General features: G+C 37.7%; 9 protein-coding genes across 22 annotated transcripts in view; 4 read left to right on the top strand and 5 right to left on the bottom strand.

Annotated features, from left to right (window-relative positions):
- Positions 1–20: 20 nt before the first annotated feature.
- On the bottom strand, positions 21–1,993 carry LOC6640149 (NADPH:adrenodoxin oxidoreductase, mitochondrial). Its single transcript, XM_002062954.3, has 4 exons — positions 1,771–1,993; positions 960–1,332; positions 723–894; positions 21–670 (listed from the first exon to the last, which is right to left on the bottom strand). The coding sequence occupies exons 1-4, from the start codon at positions 1,965–1,967 to the stop codon at positions 21–23; spliced, it is 1,392 nt and encodes a 463-aa protein (XP_002062990.1). The 5' UTR covers positions 1,968–1,993.
- Positions 1,454–1,777, top strand: LOC111518355. Its single transcript, XM_023174764.2, has 2 exons — positions 1,454–1,550; positions 1,642–1,777. The coding sequence occupies exons 1-2, from the start codon at positions 1,457–1,459 to the stop codon at positions 1,713–1,715; spliced, it is 168 nt and encodes a 55-aa protein (XP_023030532.2). The 5' UTR covers positions 1,454–1,456; the 3' UTR covers positions 1,716–1,777.
- Positions 1,994–2,097: 104 nt separating the features above from the next.
- On the bottom strand, positions 2,098–2,653 carry LOC6640093. Of its 2 annotated transcripts, none has more exons than XM_023174763.2 (2): positions 2,507–2,653; positions 2,098–2,452 (listed from the first exon to the last, which is right to left on the bottom strand). In XM_023174763.2, the coding sequence occupies exons 1-2, from the start codon at positions 2,517–2,519 to the stop codon at positions 2,184–2,186; spliced, it is 282 nt and encodes a 93-aa protein (XP_023030531.1). In that variant the 5' UTR covers positions 2,520–2,653; the 3' UTR covers positions 2,098–2,183. The 2 variants fall into 2 exon arrangements, with proteins under 2 accessions (XP_023030531.1, XP_002062991.1); XM_002062955.4 differs by having other exon boundaries at positions 2,504–2,650.
- Positions 2,654–2,890: 237 nt separating this feature from the next.
- LOC6640023 lies at positions 2,891–7,210 on the bottom strand. 7 transcript variants are annotated; one of them, XM_023182123.2, is made up of 2 exons: positions 6,989–7,210; positions 2,891–3,136 (listed from the first exon to the last, which is right to left on the bottom strand). In XM_023182123.2, the coding sequence occupies exons 1-2, from the start codon at positions 7,080–7,082 to the stop codon at positions 3,033–3,035; spliced, it is 198 nt and encodes a 65-aa protein (XP_023037891.1). In that variant the 5' UTR covers positions 7,083–7,210; the 3' UTR covers positions 2,891–3,032. The 7 variants fall into 7 exon arrangements, 3 of the variants coding, with proteins under 3 accessions (XP_023037891.1, XP_002062993.2, XP_023037890.1); XM_002062957.4 differs by lacking the exon at positions 6,989–7,210 and adding an exon at positions 4,304–4,700; XM_023182122.2 differs by lacking the exon at positions 6,989–7,210 and adding an exon at positions 3,205–3,645.
- Positions 7,211–7,646: 436 nt separating this feature from the next.
- Positions 7,647–8,046, top strand: LOC6639971 (cytochrome b-c1 complex subunit 9). Its single transcript, XM_002062958.3, has 2 exons — positions 7,647–7,869; positions 7,941–8,046. Exons 1-2 carry the CDS (start codon positions 7,738–7,740, stop codon positions 7,974–7,976), a joined length of 168 nt encoding a protein of 55 aa, XP_002062994.1. The 5' UTR covers positions 7,647–7,737; the 3' UTR covers positions 7,977–8,046.
- On the bottom strand, positions 7,974–8,684 carry LOC6640262 (39S ribosomal protein L18, mitochondrial). Its single transcript, XM_023182095.2, has one exon. The coding sequence runs from the start codon at positions 8,615–8,617 to the stop codon at positions 8,066–8,068; it is 552 nt and encodes a 183-aa protein (XP_023037863.1). The 5' UTR covers positions 8,618–8,684; the 3' UTR covers positions 7,974–8,065.
- Positions 8,685–9,037: 353 nt separating this feature from the next.
- LOC6640263 (tafazzin) lies at positions 9,038–11,820 on the top strand. Of its 3 annotated transcripts, none has more exons than XM_002062960.4 (5): positions 9,038–9,406; positions 10,365–10,710; positions 10,789–11,025; positions 11,090–11,478; positions 11,539–11,820. In XM_002062960.4, the coding sequence occupies exons 1-5, from the start codon at positions 9,284–9,286 to the stop codon at positions 11,581–11,583; spliced, it is 1,140 nt and encodes a 379-aa protein (XP_002062996.1). In that variant the 5' UTR covers positions 9,038–9,283; the 3' UTR covers positions 11,584–11,820. The 3 variants fall into 3 exon arrangements, with proteins under 3 accessions (XP_002062996.1, XP_046866216.1, XP_046866215.1); XM_047010260.1 differs by lacking the exon at positions 9,038–9,406 and adding an exon at positions 10,180–10,201; XM_047010259.1 differs by lacking the exon at positions 9,038–9,406 and adding an exon at positions 10,236–10,307.
- A 65-nt stretch (positions 11,821–11,885) lies between these two features.
- On the top strand, positions 11,886–13,164 carry LOC6640179 (serine/threonine-protein kinase mos). The gene is made up of 3 exons (XM_002062961.4): positions 11,886–12,102; positions 12,156–12,369; positions 12,437–13,164. The coding sequence occupies exons 1-3, from the start codon at positions 11,955–11,957 to the stop codon at positions 13,119–13,121; spliced, it is 1,047 nt and encodes a 348-aa protein (XP_002062997.2). The 5' UTR covers positions 11,886–11,954; the 3' UTR covers positions 13,122–13,164.
- A 480-nt stretch (positions 13,165–13,644) lies between these two features.
- The window catches only part of LOC6639987 (serine/threonine-protein kinase pakF), a 34,331-nt gene continuing 31,069 nt past the window's right edge, over positions 13,645–16,906 (bottom strand). For 4 of the 5 annotated variants that reach the window (XM_002062962.4, XM_023182084.2, XM_047010258.1 and 1 more), the window contains 3 exons: positions 16,575–16,644; positions 15,497–16,015; positions 13,645–15,435 (listed from right to left, as the gene is read on the bottom strand). In XM_002062962.4, coding sequence (XP_002062998.2) covers positions 14,401–15,435; positions 15,497–16,015; positions 16,575–16,644 — 1,624 coding nt within the window. In that variant the 3' untranslated portion in view covers positions 13,645–14,400. The remainder of the gene's footprint in view (positions 15,436–15,496; positions 16,016–16,574; positions 16,645–16,906) is intronic. The other variant, XM_047010256.1, reaches the window with a different exon arrangement.

Raw genomic sequence — 16,906 nt, 5'->3', positions numbered from 1 at the left:
AAAATGGTAACAAATGATTTCTAGATGCCCGCCACCTTTAACATTTCATCAATACTAACAATTTTCTCTCTCGGCTTGCCCTTGGCCTGACCCAGTTTCTGTTCATGGCTATCGATGCGTTGCCAGTGCTTCCAAGTTACTGTTTGTGGCAATTCTTCAACTTGAAGACCAGGTTTAATTGATTTAGTGTCAAATATTTGGTTTTTGATATCCTCACTGATTGTTTTGGCCACGGCAAAGGCTGTATTCATGGTAGTCAATATGACACCAGTGGGTCCAGTGCCCAACCAACCAGCCACATAGAGACCAGCATCAACTTCATCGGATCCATTACTCTTTAAGACTCGGCCATCTATGTTTTTCACATGTCCCCGACGATCATCGAAATTGATATCTTTATCCGCCTGACTGGATTTATAGCCAATGCTGCGTAGAATCAAATGGGCAGGAAGACGTTCCGTTTGATCGGTGGCCACAGCGGAATTCTGTTGAAGTTCAGTTACAGAGAATTCCATTTCCGACTTTTCTATTTGTTTGGGTGCCCTTAGAAAAACGGGCAGAAAGTGTTTTTCACGGTCAGAAGAGCTTTTCTGTTCCTCCAGACTCTTGAGCATCAGTTCGGTGAGACGTTTACGTGGTCGTGGTAACTTGTCCACCTGTGCAGCAATGCCTAAAAGAGAGAGTTAAGATGAATTTGCGTAAGTGGAGATGGTTTAACTTACCTTCAAAGTCTTGTATGCGCCATTGGGTTTTGACATTGGGCAACTTTAGCATCTCACGTAGCTCTTTTATGGTAAATGCTGCCTGTAAAGGTCCTCTCCTGCCCACCAAATGTACACGCTCCACTTGACTCCGGGAAAGAGCCTCCAAGGCGTATTCTGTGGTATCAGTGACCTTAAATTAATTAATTAAAAACAAATAAACAGACTTAATTTGTGGTAAACACTTTTTATACAAACCTTCAATCTATCAATGGGACTGAGCAGCATACGTGCCACATCTACAGCCACATTACCCTGACCCACAATGGTCACATCGCGTCCACTTAAATCGGGTTGCAAATTTTCAGCACCCGGCAAACCATTATACCAGGCAACAAATTTTCTAGCTGATATCACATGAGCTTGCTCCTCATTTGCTACCTCCAGTTGACGATCCTGATCAGCCCCATAGGTTAGAAGTACCGCATGATAGCGTTCCCTTAGTTCACTTAACGAGATGTCCTTGCCAAGACTGACATTGCCAAAGAATCGTAAACGCGGATGCTCAGCTGTTTTGGTGAATGTGTTGATAACATTCTTGACCTCCGGATGATCGGGTGCAACGCCAAAACTGAAATTCCACAAATTTGCATAATGATGAAAGTCATTAGTGCATGGGTGAAGTGATTCATAAAGAATTTCGTAAGATATATAAGTTAATGCAAGCTGAGCCTAGACAAACAGTTCTCGTCAAGATGTGGCTAATGCAGTTTCTGCTCCTGGTGGCCTGCTGTTGCTCTGCATGCCTGGCCACTGTCACGCCCATGTGGAATCTTAATCAAGTGGGCGGTAAGCTATTTTCGCGACGTCATAGATAACTTTCTCTATATTGCTCAATTGTATGGCTGAATGGTGAAATTAATGGATTCACTCGTTACAGATTATTTTAATGGAATTTTCCGCTCAATTGTTGGACCTTTCCTAGGTCTTGGCAATGCCACAAGGACTTCATAGGCAACTCCATTGACATCATGTCCTTATCCTCATCATAATCATCATTAATCCTTACCGCACTAGACCGAAGGGAACTGGCAGTTTCTCCACAATATCAACCCGGCAGTTTTCCAACTGTTTGAGCAGCAATTGTGCGGCATAGAATCCAGCTGGACCAGCTCCCACTATGCATATCCTTTCACCTTGTAACGCTGTAGAACTAAGGCCACGCCCAGTGCGCCTACTCGTCAAATGCAACAGTTTTTGCAACATAACTAAAAAACAGTTGTTTTGTTTATGTTAAAAGCTAAGAGTTATCGATACGTTAATAGTTCAAAGTTATCGGAACGTTGATAGTTTCGTGTTATCGATAGATGTAGGTTTGATAGTTTTAGGCGCGCAATTTTGAATAATGGTTTAACAATTTAACAGTTTATTAATTTAGTGTACATTTTTCTACAATTTTTTTTGTTTAGCAATTTATTTAGACTAATCTCGGTGCAGGGCCAGCCAACGTTTAGCATCAATTGTCGAACGACCATAGGTAGTTCCCACTTTAAATATCTCTCCCGGCACATGACCGCCGTAACGCGGAAGCATGCCAACAACACGTGGATAGATCACGGCATTCGTATTGGCAAACGAACGACCCACACCAGCACTCTCCAATGGTACCCATTCCGTGCTCCGACGGAAATGCATGTCATCCTTGGGAAAACACCAACCATCGTCGGGCAAATGGAAATCAAAGCCATAGCCTAATATGAAAATTGAATTAATATTTGATAGGCCGATGACACATTACTTACGACTTGAGTAGGACATGGTTAACACTAGGGCTAGCTTGTTGCTTATGCTATACCAAGAACAAAACAAATAATAATAACAAGGAAACAATAAACCTTCTTGCCTTGAGGTTCAACTATTAATAGCAAATATAAAAACCTAAAAACTGACGGCAAACGCTTCGATAAAACGTTCATGATTTATTTATTTGTCATGGCAACGCCTTCCATGAGGCAAGGGGCAGCAACAAGTCCTGCTTGTGGATGTGGATGATGAAAGGTAAAAATAACACGGTCACGACATGGTTTCCATCAGAATTTCTGTTTTTTTATGGCCCTACCCTAATGATAATTAATGCAGATAAACTCGGACCAAAATTGGTGGGGGGAGAAAGAGTATTTCAATTCAAGTTAAGTTTTTGTATAACGTTTACTGGGTATAGAATTTTGTCATTATTTTTACAGGGAATTTTCTCTTTATATGCACGTGTGATTGAAATCTATCATCAATTTAATTTAATCTTTGTCTCTCTCGAAGATTTGTCCTTAATTTTTAATTGGATTTCTTGGACTTCTTTTGTTGTTTACTCTCCAGTTTCTTTTGTTTCTTCAGTTCCTTCTCTGTTAGCGATTTATATAGCTTATAGCCAAAGAGAGCTGTAAGAAAAGAAAGAAGAATTCAAATCAATCATTTGGTCTTTTCCCAAGTTTTCATTTTTTAAGACCGAAAATGGCAACCAAAAGAAATATCATAGCTGAGACAATGGAACTCGAATAGACTGATGTTAGATTCGCATGTTGTGTTATTCTCTGCTCAATCCGTCCAATTGTCGCCTGCAGACTATCCTTCATTTCGGCTATAAACTGATGACGATCCATTTCGGTGAGGGCATCCAATTTGTTTTGCATTTCACCAATTCTTTGTGTCAGATCCTTGGCAAATTGACTATGTGACCCCGTTTTGGCCACAATTGCCTTAATTGAGTTTCTAAGCTGATCCAATATGTGATCATCATCGTTGCCGGCTAAATTAGAAGTCATTTCCACATGGATCTTTAACCTAAACTGAGCGTTTTGATTCACACAAACACACACAAAAAAAAGTTCTCTTCCTCCTAAACGTTATCTTATCATAAATCGAAATGCCTATAAAACCAAAAAAAAAAAAAAAAAACCGAAACGACGTACTATCCAATGCTCATGTGTATGTATGTGTGTGTGTGTGTAAGTGTGTGCATGTGTGAAGGGAAGGTCTTTCAAACGTATAAGTGTCACAGCTAATATTGACACCTTTTGGCGATGAACACAACAGCGAGGGTTAATCCTAAAGATTGATGGTAAACTTAAATAATATAAAATATAGAGTTTCAAAGCTTTCCAGACGGCGATTTCCACAAGTTGAAGTAGAATTGAATTGATTTTAATGGATAGATACTAAATCTAGACTCAAATGTAGTTTATCTTAGACCTAAACTAGATCTAAAACTTTTTCTTAGGGTCCAAAGGCGTATAATCAATTTAAAAAAGTGTCTTTCTTTTTTGCCAGGTCCAAATTTTGGGGCTATTTATCAAAATTCATAAAAAAAAACCGTTAGAGATACGCCCATGAAATTTACGGTACATCATCTGAATAGAATGACCAAGTCAACATTATAAATTAACACATCAAAAGTTTTCACTAACATTATATAAAAATTGCATAAAATCAGAAATTTATAACTCAAATTTTGCTGTAAACGATCTGAAGACTTTCTAAACTGAATGATAACTTAAAAAACTTTAATTTTGAAAAACTCTTTGTTAACATTTTGCTAATATCCTTACCAAAGACAAGCAAGATGAGCGCCAACATCACAAAGAAAACCCAATATTCGCTAGAGCTGTGACCCAAACGATGTGGCAAACCACCGGCTCCGCCATTATATGGCCTTAATATATCCTCCGGTGATTTCGGATTGAATATATTCTCACGCAATTCTTCACGTTCGGCATCGGTAATGCCGTCCATGCCTTCGACTATTTTCCAAATTTCCTCAGCACTTGGCATTTTGAAATCAGGACTACCAGGACCACCCATGCCAGCGCCAGCAAAACCAGCAGGACCACCAGCTTCGGCAGCAGCAGCCACATCCTGGGCAAATGCCTGCTGATTAATTGGATCTTCGGCCATTTTAATTTGCCTTTCTTTTTGGTTTTTTTTTTGTTTTATTTATTCACTTTTTATCTCTGTTGATTTAATTAAGTTTTTTCTTGTTTTTTGTAGTTCTTGTAGCTGATGGCTGGCTTAACGATTTGCGTCTACATGAAGGACGGGAAGTTACAGAATTTGTGTTACAAAATCAAGCTAATTTACATAGAAACACATAGAGGGAGAGAGGGGGAGAGAGAGAGAGGGAGGAATGAGTAGGTGTTTGAAGTTAAATCTGGAGAGAGCAAGGCAAATCTATAAATATATATAGTTTTGTTGTAAATTTTTCATTCAAACACAAAAAATAGAAACCAAAAGAAGAAGGCAAACGTGTAAACAAAAGTCAACAACGTGGCATAAACATTAACAACAACATCAAACAACAAAATAAGCACTACTAAAATTTACTTTTATCTCTCATTGATAAACTTCTCTCTTTTTTTTTAAATTTAGTTGTTTTCTTTAATAAATTTATATATATTTTATGTTTCTCACTTTTGACCATCTAGAAATCGTAACAATTTGAACCGTTCGCTACCGTTTGCTCTTGCTAACTAAGCAAAAACTGTTTGCCGACTAAGGAATTAAATTAAAACTTATAAAATACAACAAAATCTTACCTATATATATATATATATATGTATATATATATATGTATATATGCATGTGTATATATTTGTAATCAGTTGCTTATATTTCATTCTTATTGAGTATGAGATATGATGAACAAGTGCTGAGCTATTCGATTTCTTGTCAGCATAATGCAGGGACGGTTTTAAATTTTGGTAATAAAAATCATGCAATTATGTACATATATGTATTATCTTTTGGAAGATAATGTTTTACTGGATTATTCCTACCTACTTGGGGGCGTTTTTCGGTTTTTGAAGTACAATGGTGATGTAGAATTTTTGAAAATGGCCCAGGAAAGATCTATTTTAGCAGCAGTTTTTGGTTGTTTTTAGGATTTATGCTAATATAATCCTACTATCTCCAAGGGGAGACCACAGGATAAGTCCGATAAGTCTTCTATCTCTATCGGTGTTTGGTTGTTTCTAGGATTTGCGGTAATATATTCTTATGATCCCCCAGGTGATACCACAGGATAAGTCCGATAATTCTTCTATCTTTCATTTTTCTTAAAGATATATTTTAGTAGTGGTTATTGGGTGTTTTAAGGATTTGTGGTAATACAATATTATCCTACGATCTCCAAGGGAAGACCAAAGGATAAGTTCGACATTCTTTAGTCTTATATCTTTTCCAGTTTCATTAATCTAATTAATCTATTTTAACAGCGTTTTTGGATGTTTTTAGGATTCGTGTTATATTATATTTTCCACGATTATCAGGGCGACCCTAAATGATAAGTCCGATAATCTATAGTCTTCTATCTTTCTTACCCAATCCGAGTAAAGACGTATTTTAGTAGTGGTTTTTGAGTGTTCTTAGGATTCATGATAATTTAACGTTATCTCACGATGCTCTAAAAGTGATTAAATGTCCAACTTACTAGTCTGAAGTCTTCTATAATACTCTTTTTCTTGACCAATCACAAAAATGTAGGCCTAGAGTTCTTCCATTTGTTATGTAATACAGTCGAGTCTTCAAAATGGAACAGAATTTTTTACGAATTACAGAGGTTTTCGATTTACTGGGTTTTCCATTCCAAAGAAGGTTTTTCAAGGGACCAGCAGTTTCAGCATTTAGCGGGGTACGAATTATCGAGACTCGACTGTAGATAAACCTATTAACTTTTTGGTAATTTTTTCATTGCTAAGATGAAATTCAATTTTTGATTCAAATCATGGTTTAAAATTTTTAGAGCCCCTTTTCCTTTTTTTTGGCCCGCCCCCATAAACGGTCCTGACAGATTGGTAAGGTGAATGATAAGGGGCAAGATACATACACACACACACATGCAGAAGAGGAGTCAAGCGGATGCAGTGGCAGAAGTTCCACGTGTACCCAATGACCAAACAGTTTCTTTTCTTTCATTCTTATCACAAAAATGTTTTTGTAGCCTTATCAGTTTATTTTTGGGTTCTGCCAATAAGAACAGAAAACCAAAATTAACCAAAAAACAAAAAAAAAATTGTCTACGTAGGCAAGAATAAGTTCAATGCAAGACAAATAGAGATTAGATAAGTTAAATAATCGCCAATGGTCAATGGTAAACTTAAGTTAACAAATTATCATGGTAGAGGGGGAGTGGTTGAAGCTAGCTGGGTGAAAGTTCTTGTTGTTGACCCACTTTTTGGCCAGCACTGTACGCCAGTGGTGGGGGTGGGGGATGGTGGAAAATCGAGCTATAAACTCACCTGCGAGCCCGAAAACAATTATTGCCGGCACATAAAAGGCGAAATTCGGTATGGATTGCTGGTAAGGTGATCCGGCATCAGTTAAGTCAACCATTTTATAATAAAAATACTATCAGTTTTTGTGCGATCTGCGTCGATGAGAGATGTAAAAACAAATTCAAACTTTTTTCGGTTCTTTCGTCTGTGTACTTTTTGACGCAAATTCGCCACAGCTCTATTGAATTCGCTCCGATTTGACGGATATTTGCCTTAGTTGGAGATGCAACCATGAAAAAAAGTGCATCACGTGAATTAATATAAGGCCACTTATATTTATTTGCATTATAGTTAAATTTATGATAAGAATTAAAAAAAAAGGATAATGTATCCCCACATTATTAAAAAATTTAATTACATATGTACATCCTTTTGTTTGTCAAACAACCATAACATCTATCACCACACCGAAACATTATATGTACGCTAGCTTAATTACAAAATCCTAAGTTAGTTTGTTTGTCTAAATAAAGTTTTTGTAGAAACTATTTCTAACAGTATTTAGAATTTAAAGTTTAAATGATTCAAAAAAGCTGTCAGAGCGTTGCTAGCTTAACGTCACAGGAATCGCACTGTGACTGAAGTGTAACTATCGCACATCTCTAACTAGTTATCGATTTGCTAACAGCTGTTCTTTCGATTGGTCTGCATCATATTTGCTGTGAAAATTTAATTTTACTCAGTAAATTTGCAAACAAAAAAAAACTACGAAAATGAAGGTTATCTACAACACTCTGTTTAAGCGCACTTCCACCTACGCTGTGGCCATCATTGCTTCGACCTTCTTCTTCGAACGGGCCGTTGATGTCAGCGCCAACGCCATTTGGGAATCCATCAACAAAGGCGTAAGTATTTCCACTTGCTTGGCTTATGTAATCGAAAATAACTAATAACAAATCCTTTTGATTTCATACAGAAACTGTGGAAGGACATCAAGGGCAAATACGAATAAGCGCTATAAATATGATTCGCTTTAATTTTAGATAAAATTAAACAATAACAAAAAACGTAGCGAAACGTAACTTAAAATGTAGTTTTATTTTATTTCTCTTCGAAGACTTCCCAGGGTTTTTCTTGCCGCTGAGCATCCCAGGGTTGGGTATTATCCAGCCGGGAAGGCTCCTCAAATGAAACACCATTCTCTTGGACAGTTTGCAAAAGTTTATCCAGTTTGCTGCCCTTCACTGGCGCCTCCACCTGACATGTCATCTCTGTGATGCCTGCCCGCAGGCAACGTTGGGCCAGGACTCGTCCTAGATTGACATAGGCAGCCGTATCGTTAGTCTTATACAATTGTTGCTTAATCGCCCATTCGGAGGTGCTGGCCGAGAGGATTACTCCATTCTCGAAATGCTTGACATCGGCACTGACATAACGCCCGCTACTGTTAATCTCCAGTGTGTGCCAATACGAGCGTCCCGGTTTCTCTAGATGATAACCCACAGGCTTGTAGGCTATACGTAGTCGCTCCAAATTTCTAGGATTTCTGTTGGTCGCAAAGTTTCCGGCTTCATTGACAGACGGCTGTGACGTGAGAGCCTTAATCTTATGCAGCACACGGGCTGAAGTCAAAGGACGGGCACTGCGGGACATTTCGTCTGTATATAGATAGAAGTAATTATTGAATTGTTTTTATTCATTAAATTCCAGTATTCTTATGTGATCTCACGTTTATTTTGATTGGCAATGCGTTAGTGATGTTCACATAGAGATGGGCAATATTTATAAAATCACGAGTCGCAGGTTTGAGAATCTTGGCGATCAATCTTAATCTGCTTATGTTCATTAAATAATTCAAAAAGTTTTGCTCTTCTGATGTTTATCAAAAATATTATGCGAATTGTTTTGTTTATTAAGATAATTTCTTTTAATTATTTTAGACATTTTTAATAATTCAAAGTCACCGTTATTTGCTTATTCGTTAGTGACAGTTTTGTTCATCACTGTGAGACCAGTGTGGACAGCTATGACAAAATTGCACTTGTTTTATTCTCTCTTTAAATTCTCTTTACATGTACATTTTTGGCCTAACACACTTTCTCCGCTTGCCGGTCTTCATCTCTTCTGTTTTCTTTTTGGCTAAAACAGTTGTTGCTGCCCACAGACATGCGCGAGTTGTCTATACAAAAAGCAGAGGACCCGATGGCCAGATGAAGAAGGTGACCAAAATTCTAAGCGAATCCAGATAAAGGTTATGTAAAAACAAAGCTACAGCCAAAGGATAGTCAACCAAGTTTTGGACAATTCCATATCATCAACATGCTAATGGCTGTGAGCAGAAATTCGTGCCGCCTTCGGCACTTGAGTCCAATGAGCCTACTACAATATCAATATAGGTGGGCCTACCAGAGTCAAGGTCGCCAGTTATATGTGGCGGCGAGGGTGAGTTAAATTAATTAATTTAAAAATAAATTGACGTGTTCCTTTTCCCCCCATTTGCATCACGTGCCTGCACATCTCTAACGATAGACACCAAACCGATAACAGTTAACGCGCGCATTTCAATTTTTAAATTTACGCTCTTGAGTATAAAAATTTTTGAGTAAAACTCAAGGTGAACAGAAAGTGACGAAAGATCTTTTGCGGAAGCGTAGTTAATACGAATACGAGTGACTGATACTGATAGTGATAATGACTTGCTTGGCCAAAGCGCACAAAGAGTTGTCGTGTTTCTTCCCCACTTGACTCTTGGCCATCAAGCTGGTTGCGAAACGCTCTCTGAAGCGCAGTGTGCTTTATCTCATTGTGTATTTTCTCTCAATTCTCAATATCTTGAATGTGTGTTTTTTTGGGCATATCAACAGTTTTGTGTTGTTTTTGTCAGTTACACTTGAAAGTTCTTAAACGCATGGTCGTGCCTATTTATTAAATAACGAAAGTTTATTAAAAGACTTGAAGGCAACTTAAATTTTTCAATTACAACCTTTCTATGTTGTATTTTAATTGAATGCCAAATGAATAAACTTTGATTGTTGAACCCGATCTCCCGATTTACATTTAGCACAACAAAGTGAGTACAACTAAATTTTCATGCTTTGTCATGGATAAATATTATCTTTGCATTGATTACCCATACAATTGAGGTCAAACCTAAGTTCACACTTACTAAAAAAACAAAAATAAAAAAAAAAAAAAATCACTCAAAGTAGACAAAAACAAATATGCCCTATACTAATTGTAAGTTATACAAATACAAAAGAAAACTTGAGTGCCCTAAGAACGACCTGATAAGATAACTTTATACAAAATACATACATACATACCTACATATTTATAATCCATGGTGGGCATCTAAAATAGGCCACTAATCGAAAATTTGTCATAATGTTTACTATTTTAGCAACTTCTACAAGCATCAGTTCCAGAGGCAAAGCCCCATCCAGATGAGCGTTCAAGTGGCGGTCAACCGGACCAGCAGCGGGAGCAGGGTCAGGTCAATTTATTGAACAGCAAACAGGACAGTCTACCGGCTAGGACTCCCACTGAGGGCACACAGCATCTGACAACCACAACTACACTCAATAAGCATCACGGCTCATCCATGTCGGCCATGTCTTCTGGAAGCGTCGAAATTCCCTATGATATCGGTTGGATATTTAACAAACTGCGTAATCCCTCCAAATTGTGGTATTTTGCTAGCCAATTTGTCATCTCGGCTGTGGGTTTATTTAGCAAAGTTGTTTTGGGTAAGAGCCAATAAAAAAAACCCCACAAAATATATAGTAACACCTTGAACATGAATAAACAATTGTATTTCCTGACAGTCTTGATGAATCGGACACGCGTCTACCATAAGGAACGTTTAATTGGTGTCATCTCGAAGCGCCCGAAAGGTGTCCCTCTTCTAACTGTTTCCAATCATCATTCCTGCTTTGATGATCCGGGTCTCTGGGGCATTTTGCCCTTCTATTATGTGTGCAATACGTTTCGTATCCGTTGGTCCATGGCGGCACATGATATATGCTTCACCAACAAATATCACTCGACTTTCTTTATGTGCGGTTAGTAAAATTGATATTCTATTGCATTCTTTCTTATTATTGATAATTCTCTTTGATTGCTTAGGCAAATGTATCCCTGTCGTGCGAGGTCTTGGTGTCTATCAGGAAGCAATTAATTTGTGTATAGAGAAATGCGCTTTGGGTCATTGGGTTCATGTTTTTCCTGAGGGTAAAGTGAATATGACAAAAGAGGAAATGCGCTTGAAATGGGGTGTGGGTCGTATTATCTATGAATCCCCCAAAATTCCAATTATCTTGCCCATGTGGCATGAGGGTATGGATGAAGTTCTACCAAACGTAGAGCCCTATGTCCTGCAATGGCGTAAAAAAGTTACAGTCAATATAGGAGAACCCTTGGATCTGAATAAATTTATTGAGGATCTAAAATCACAACAGATCCCAGAACCAGTAGCTCGAAAATTAATCACTGATAAGATACAAGATGCCTTTCGGGTAAGTTTTAAAAAATTATTATTTAAATCAAATGATGACTATATTTCATTTTTCTTCTAGGAGCTACGCTTGGAAACTGAAACACTACATAGGGAGCGTGCCTGAGATTCTCTTATATTATTTATTTATTAATTTTTCTAGTATTAAGCTTAAAATGCAGTCCCAAAATCAAACAATTATTCTTGAATTTGCCTTGAACTAATTTTTCGGGGAAAAAACAAAAACAATTGAAAATATTGAAGAAAATTTTATCTACTTCTAAGTTCAAACAGTGTGTGCATTAATAGTTAGTGTTAAATTTCTAAATTGAAAATTAAAACCATTTCCAAAATTAGCCTTTAATTTATGAAATTTCGAAATTTTTTGCCAAGCTGTTCTATTTGAGGGTCTGGCAACTCTTTTTTCTAACCTGGCAATCAGCTGTACGAAAGTAACGTTAAGTTGAGCTTAAATGGAAACACGCATTTTGTTTAAAAATGAAATTAAAAAAGATAAGCAGATCATATTTAGTGCTGACCACACCCAAACGCAAGGAACTGCTCCAAGATGGGCCACCAACTCCAAGCAGAGATCAGCTGCTTGGTCGCGGATCGTTTGGTTCCGTTTTTCGGGCCATTTATAGAGGTTAGAGTGATTCAATTCACGAGGAGTTTCTCATTAGTTTTTGTTCCTTATAGATAATTGTGTGGCCGTCAAGATAATTAGATCCCATGCCATGTCCACAATGCCCAATGAGTTGCATCTGCTTAACTTGCGTCACAGGAACATAGTGCGTCTCCTGAAAGTGGAATCCACCCAGAAAGATGGTTTGCTTATTATGGAATGCCCCAAGGGACACACATTACAGCATATACTAGACAGTCTGTCCTTACCCTTAATGCATAGGGTCATGTAAGGCATCATGGAATTCGGTATCTCTAATTATGTATGTATATACTAATGGTAATAATGTTCCTAGAATAACTCTGGATGTCTTGGCTGCCTTGAGATATTGTCATAGTCATAATATTCTCCATTTGGATGTCAAACCGTCTAATATACTAGTTGCCTTGGATACCAGAACCTTAACAGTTCGTCAATTCTCCAATTATAAGCGAAATTATCTTTGTAAACTCTGTGATTTTGGTTCCTCCATGAAAATGGGTGAAATCGACGAGAATATTGGCAATGGCAATAGTGGAACTCTTCGTTATATGTCACCAGAAGCCTTGCGTTCGACTACTCTAACAGCAGCCGCTGATGTTTACTCATTGGCCATAACCATGTGGCAATTGGAAAATCGTCAGATGCCTTATCATTGGCTCACATGTAATGAGGTTATAGCCTATCAGGTGGTCAAACATGATTTGAGACCAGATTATGATTATAGCAATGCGATAACGTCATCGTGTGCAATTCCCTGCAATTGCCCAAGCTCTACATATAAGAAATCCAGACGTAGTCTTAATTTTGGTCAATATAATAGCAATGGTTTGATTAACTATTTTGAAAATTCTTCAAAATATAAACAGCTCGATATGGAAAAGTCATATGGCACACTATATAAAAGCTGCTGGGTCAGCGATATAGAATTACGTTTGAATTCTAGCCAAATGAAAAGTCATCTAGAGGCGATTCTAATTAAGTTAGCAGGGACATTTTAAGTAATTTAGTTTTTTTCTTCTCTCTGTGTTTCAATAATTTATTTGTTTGTCATAACTTTCTTTTCTTGTTAATGTTCTTTTTTTTTGTAGTTTTTGTACTTGCTACGCTAAGAAAAAATACATTTATAATGTTTTATATATATATATAAGAGCTTAAGTTTACAGTTTTTATGTATATATATATATAGTATAATAGTAATATATATATATATGTAGGTGATAAGTAGTTTTTTGAGGAGAATTAGGAGTAGTAGTAGTCACTAAACTTGTTTTTAGTCGAGGAGAAAAGTATGCTCATTATATATCTATATACACAAAAATTTTTATTGTTCACTCGGAAACCGTTTTAAACATACTTTTTTGTTTTTTAACTTAACTTGTTTTTGTCGCTCATATTTTGTAAACTTTTCCAAATTTTCTTTCTTTTTTTGCTTGTTTTAATACATATTTTCACCCAAATGTTTGGTAGTGTGTCTGTTTTTCTAAAGTGAGAAGGCTCTACTAAATATATGTTTTTATATGTTCAATTTTTTTTTTTTTTTTTATCATTAAATACACTCGATTTTTGTGCGGAAGACTACAATTTTTATATATTTCTTTTTTGTTTTACTTCTATGTATATACTTTACTTTAGTTGATTGCTGTATACATAATGAGTGAAGGGAAATTGTCGAAAATGGGAAAAACTTTTAGGAAATTTCACAATTTCTTGTAGTTGGGTCGGACTTGAAAAGGTCTTGCAGTAGAAGCCTTAAGGAACGTTCATTTTATATATAGATTTTGACAGTTTACCATTTTTTTTGTTTGTTTGTCTATGCCTAGCTAAGGTGAAAATTACATCAGTTACATATATAGATAGATAGTTCTACATATCTAGAGAGCTAAATAAATTATCAAGTATCAATTAGTTTTTAATACAAGTTCTTATTTTTCCCTTCACTATGTATTTTATTTTTCAAAAATTTTTCAAAAAATGTTAAGCTACAACCGAAACTCTAATAAATAGTTTAGAGTTTGGTGAGCCTCAAAAGAAAATATGCCCATTTTGGGTTGGAATTATAGCTGGGCATTCCTGGAGCGAGGAACAAAAAAAAAAAAAAAACTCCTTTCAAAATAAATACTTTTTACTCCTCTTGTGGTTAAATTTTTGTTTGTTGTTTTTTTTTTTGAATATATATCACAATTTAGTCTTTTTGAAATCTTTAAATATTTTTGTTATAAACTTTTTATGTTTTCTTGTTGATGAGATTTAGTCCTTTAGCTCTTCCTTTTCCTCCCCCTAACTGGCATAAGAACGCCGAACAGGCACAGGTGGAGGAATTTTGGATTTACGTTGCTGTTGCTGCTGTTGTTGTTGTTGGGATTGCTGAGGAGGCTTTGGTGAGGAGCAAAAACTCGTGGTTGATGTTGAAGCTGTTGCCAATGTGGTATTAATGCATGTGGGTATCCTTGTGGCTGCTAAAGCCTTTGGCAAACAACTCTTTTGATTGCTGGTTGTTGTTGGCTTCTTTGTTGGCTGCAACTGAACAGGTGAGGTTACTCTTTTCCAGCCATTACTGCGACGCCATGAATTTGAGGCATTTGATGATTGCCGCTGCAACATGCGTTCTTTTAGCTTGGATACCACAGCGTTAGCCGGCGGGCATGGTGATGATGATGCCGATGACGCTGATGCCTCTTTGGCCATTTTAGCCATTAGTGAGCTGCTCAAACTATCGCTACGCACCACACTGGATTCGAGTTCGCGTCTCTGATTGTGTCGCAGTATACAGCTGGGTTCTTGATCCTCTAGCACAGATTTGGATTTCACCAGCACCTGACCGGGCGGACGTCTCAGTTCTTTTTTGATTATCTGCGCTATGCATTGCTGTTCATTGAGCGGCATTTGATTGGTGTTGGTGATCAGAGGAATATCTTCGATTTCTATATCGCTAACACGTCGACGACATTCATCAATGACAGCATAATCATGATCCGATTCCTCGTCATCTTCCTCGACTGCTGGCTGCTGCTTTGGCGGGATTTCGTCGGTTTCGCTGGATGAGCAACTGGTTAACTGAGCTCTGCCTGCCTCGCTGGGCGTTGGACTATTGCGTGCCATCACCGGTGCTACTTGACTTTCAGATAAACTAGAATCTTGTTCATCATCATCCTCCTCATCATCATCGTCTTCATCTTCGTCGTCTTCTTCATCTGTTTCGCCTTCGACATAGGAATAAAGACTACGAGATGAATTGGTACGTATGTTGACCAGTTTATAAAAATCCTGGGTAAAATCGGTGCAAGCCACCTCTTCATCCTCCGAATAGACAATCTGAAATTACATATATATTGATTAGCTACAAGGAAAAATCTCTAGAATTTCATTTACTTGCCTTCTGTTGCAACAATTGGGCTATGCCATCGGTTAGGGAATCAGTCTCTACAGTGGTTGAATTAATAAAATCACTTGATGGCCATAACCAGCGCTGTTCCCTTTCCCTTTCCCGTTCCTCATCCAGAGTCATCACAGCCAATTCCTCTTGGGACATGCTCCAATCTTCCATTTCCGTTGAACAGGGCTCAGCCGGTAATAGCCATTGTTCCGGCTCTTCGGGTAAATCTTCCAAATGGCCATTCGATGGTTGAGGTTGTCCACTGCTCATGGTGCAATAGCCCTCATCCCGTCCCTTGACCGGACTTGCCGAAAGGGCTGCATTCTGTGCCTCCAGATCTCTAACCCGTCCCTTTAGCATGGTCACCTCTTCACGTAAATTATCCTCTGCCACAATGGCATCCACAACCTTACGCATTACATCATCCAAACAATGCTCATATTGACGGATGCGGGTAAGTAAAGCACGATTCTCCTGTTGCATGGAGTGCAATAGATTCTCCTGACGAGCAAATCGAGTCTGTAATGAAGAGAAGATAGAAGGGGGAGATAAATGATTGATTAGGCTAGACCTTCACCTGCTGCTGCTGTGGCTGTTGCTGCTTAGACACTTAAATGATGAGGGTCACTTTGCCACACCGCAATCCTCATTTATCACAAGCTCCCCTCACCCCTCCAACACATTACAAAAAAATGTGTTATTTTGTAAAGTGCCATAAAAAAGTGCTAAGTGAGCTCAGTTACATGTTAAACCCCTTCCCCAACCCACAATCTAACACAATCTTAAATCTCGAATCATGAATCGATTGTTCGAGTAAACTTGTTAACCCATACCGAAGGTCAATGCAGTCTATGAGGAATGGACACCTAACCTTCGGCATTCATTAGAGGAAAAAAAGCATTCAAAACATGGACCATTAAAAGATAAGCACAAACTCAAAACAAAAACCTTCAATTTGTATGCTGGAAAATGTTAGCAAAGGGAAACATTGTTTCTTATTTATGACTCCAAATCCCCCCCAAATGCCCAATCCTGCCCCAAATTCCCAATTTAAAGCAAATGTTTTGTATGTACATACCTGCAGTGCCTTATGATCCCGATATGTTTGCAATTGTTTGCGTTCTTTGGATTTCATAATGCGATTCATGCTGATGGTGTTTCAAGTGTACAGGCGGAGGAGGAGGAGACGATATAAAAGCAACAAAAAAAGAAAAGAAAAACAATAAAATTATGGAAATGTGTTTTCTCTGAGTGATTGTGTGTACATATTCCTACTCCCTTCTTCTGTTTGTGGCTGAAATGGTCTAAAATCTATGGCTCGAATGGCGATAATTATATTGCAAAAAGTTACAGAAAAAAGGAGCCAAATGAGTCCATGGCAGGGTTAAATGATTGATGAGATTTTATTTC

The sequence above is a fragment of the Drosophila willistoni genome (assembly GCF_018902025.1).
Source record: "Drosophila willistoni isolate 14030-0811.24 chromosome 2L unlocalized genomic scaffold, UCI_dwil_1.1 Seg196, whole genome shotgun sequence".
NCBI lineage: Eukaryota > Metazoa > Arthropoda > Insecta > Diptera > Drosophilidae > Drosophila > Drosophila willistoni.
This window is presented reverse-complemented; position numbering and strand designations above follow the sequence as displayed.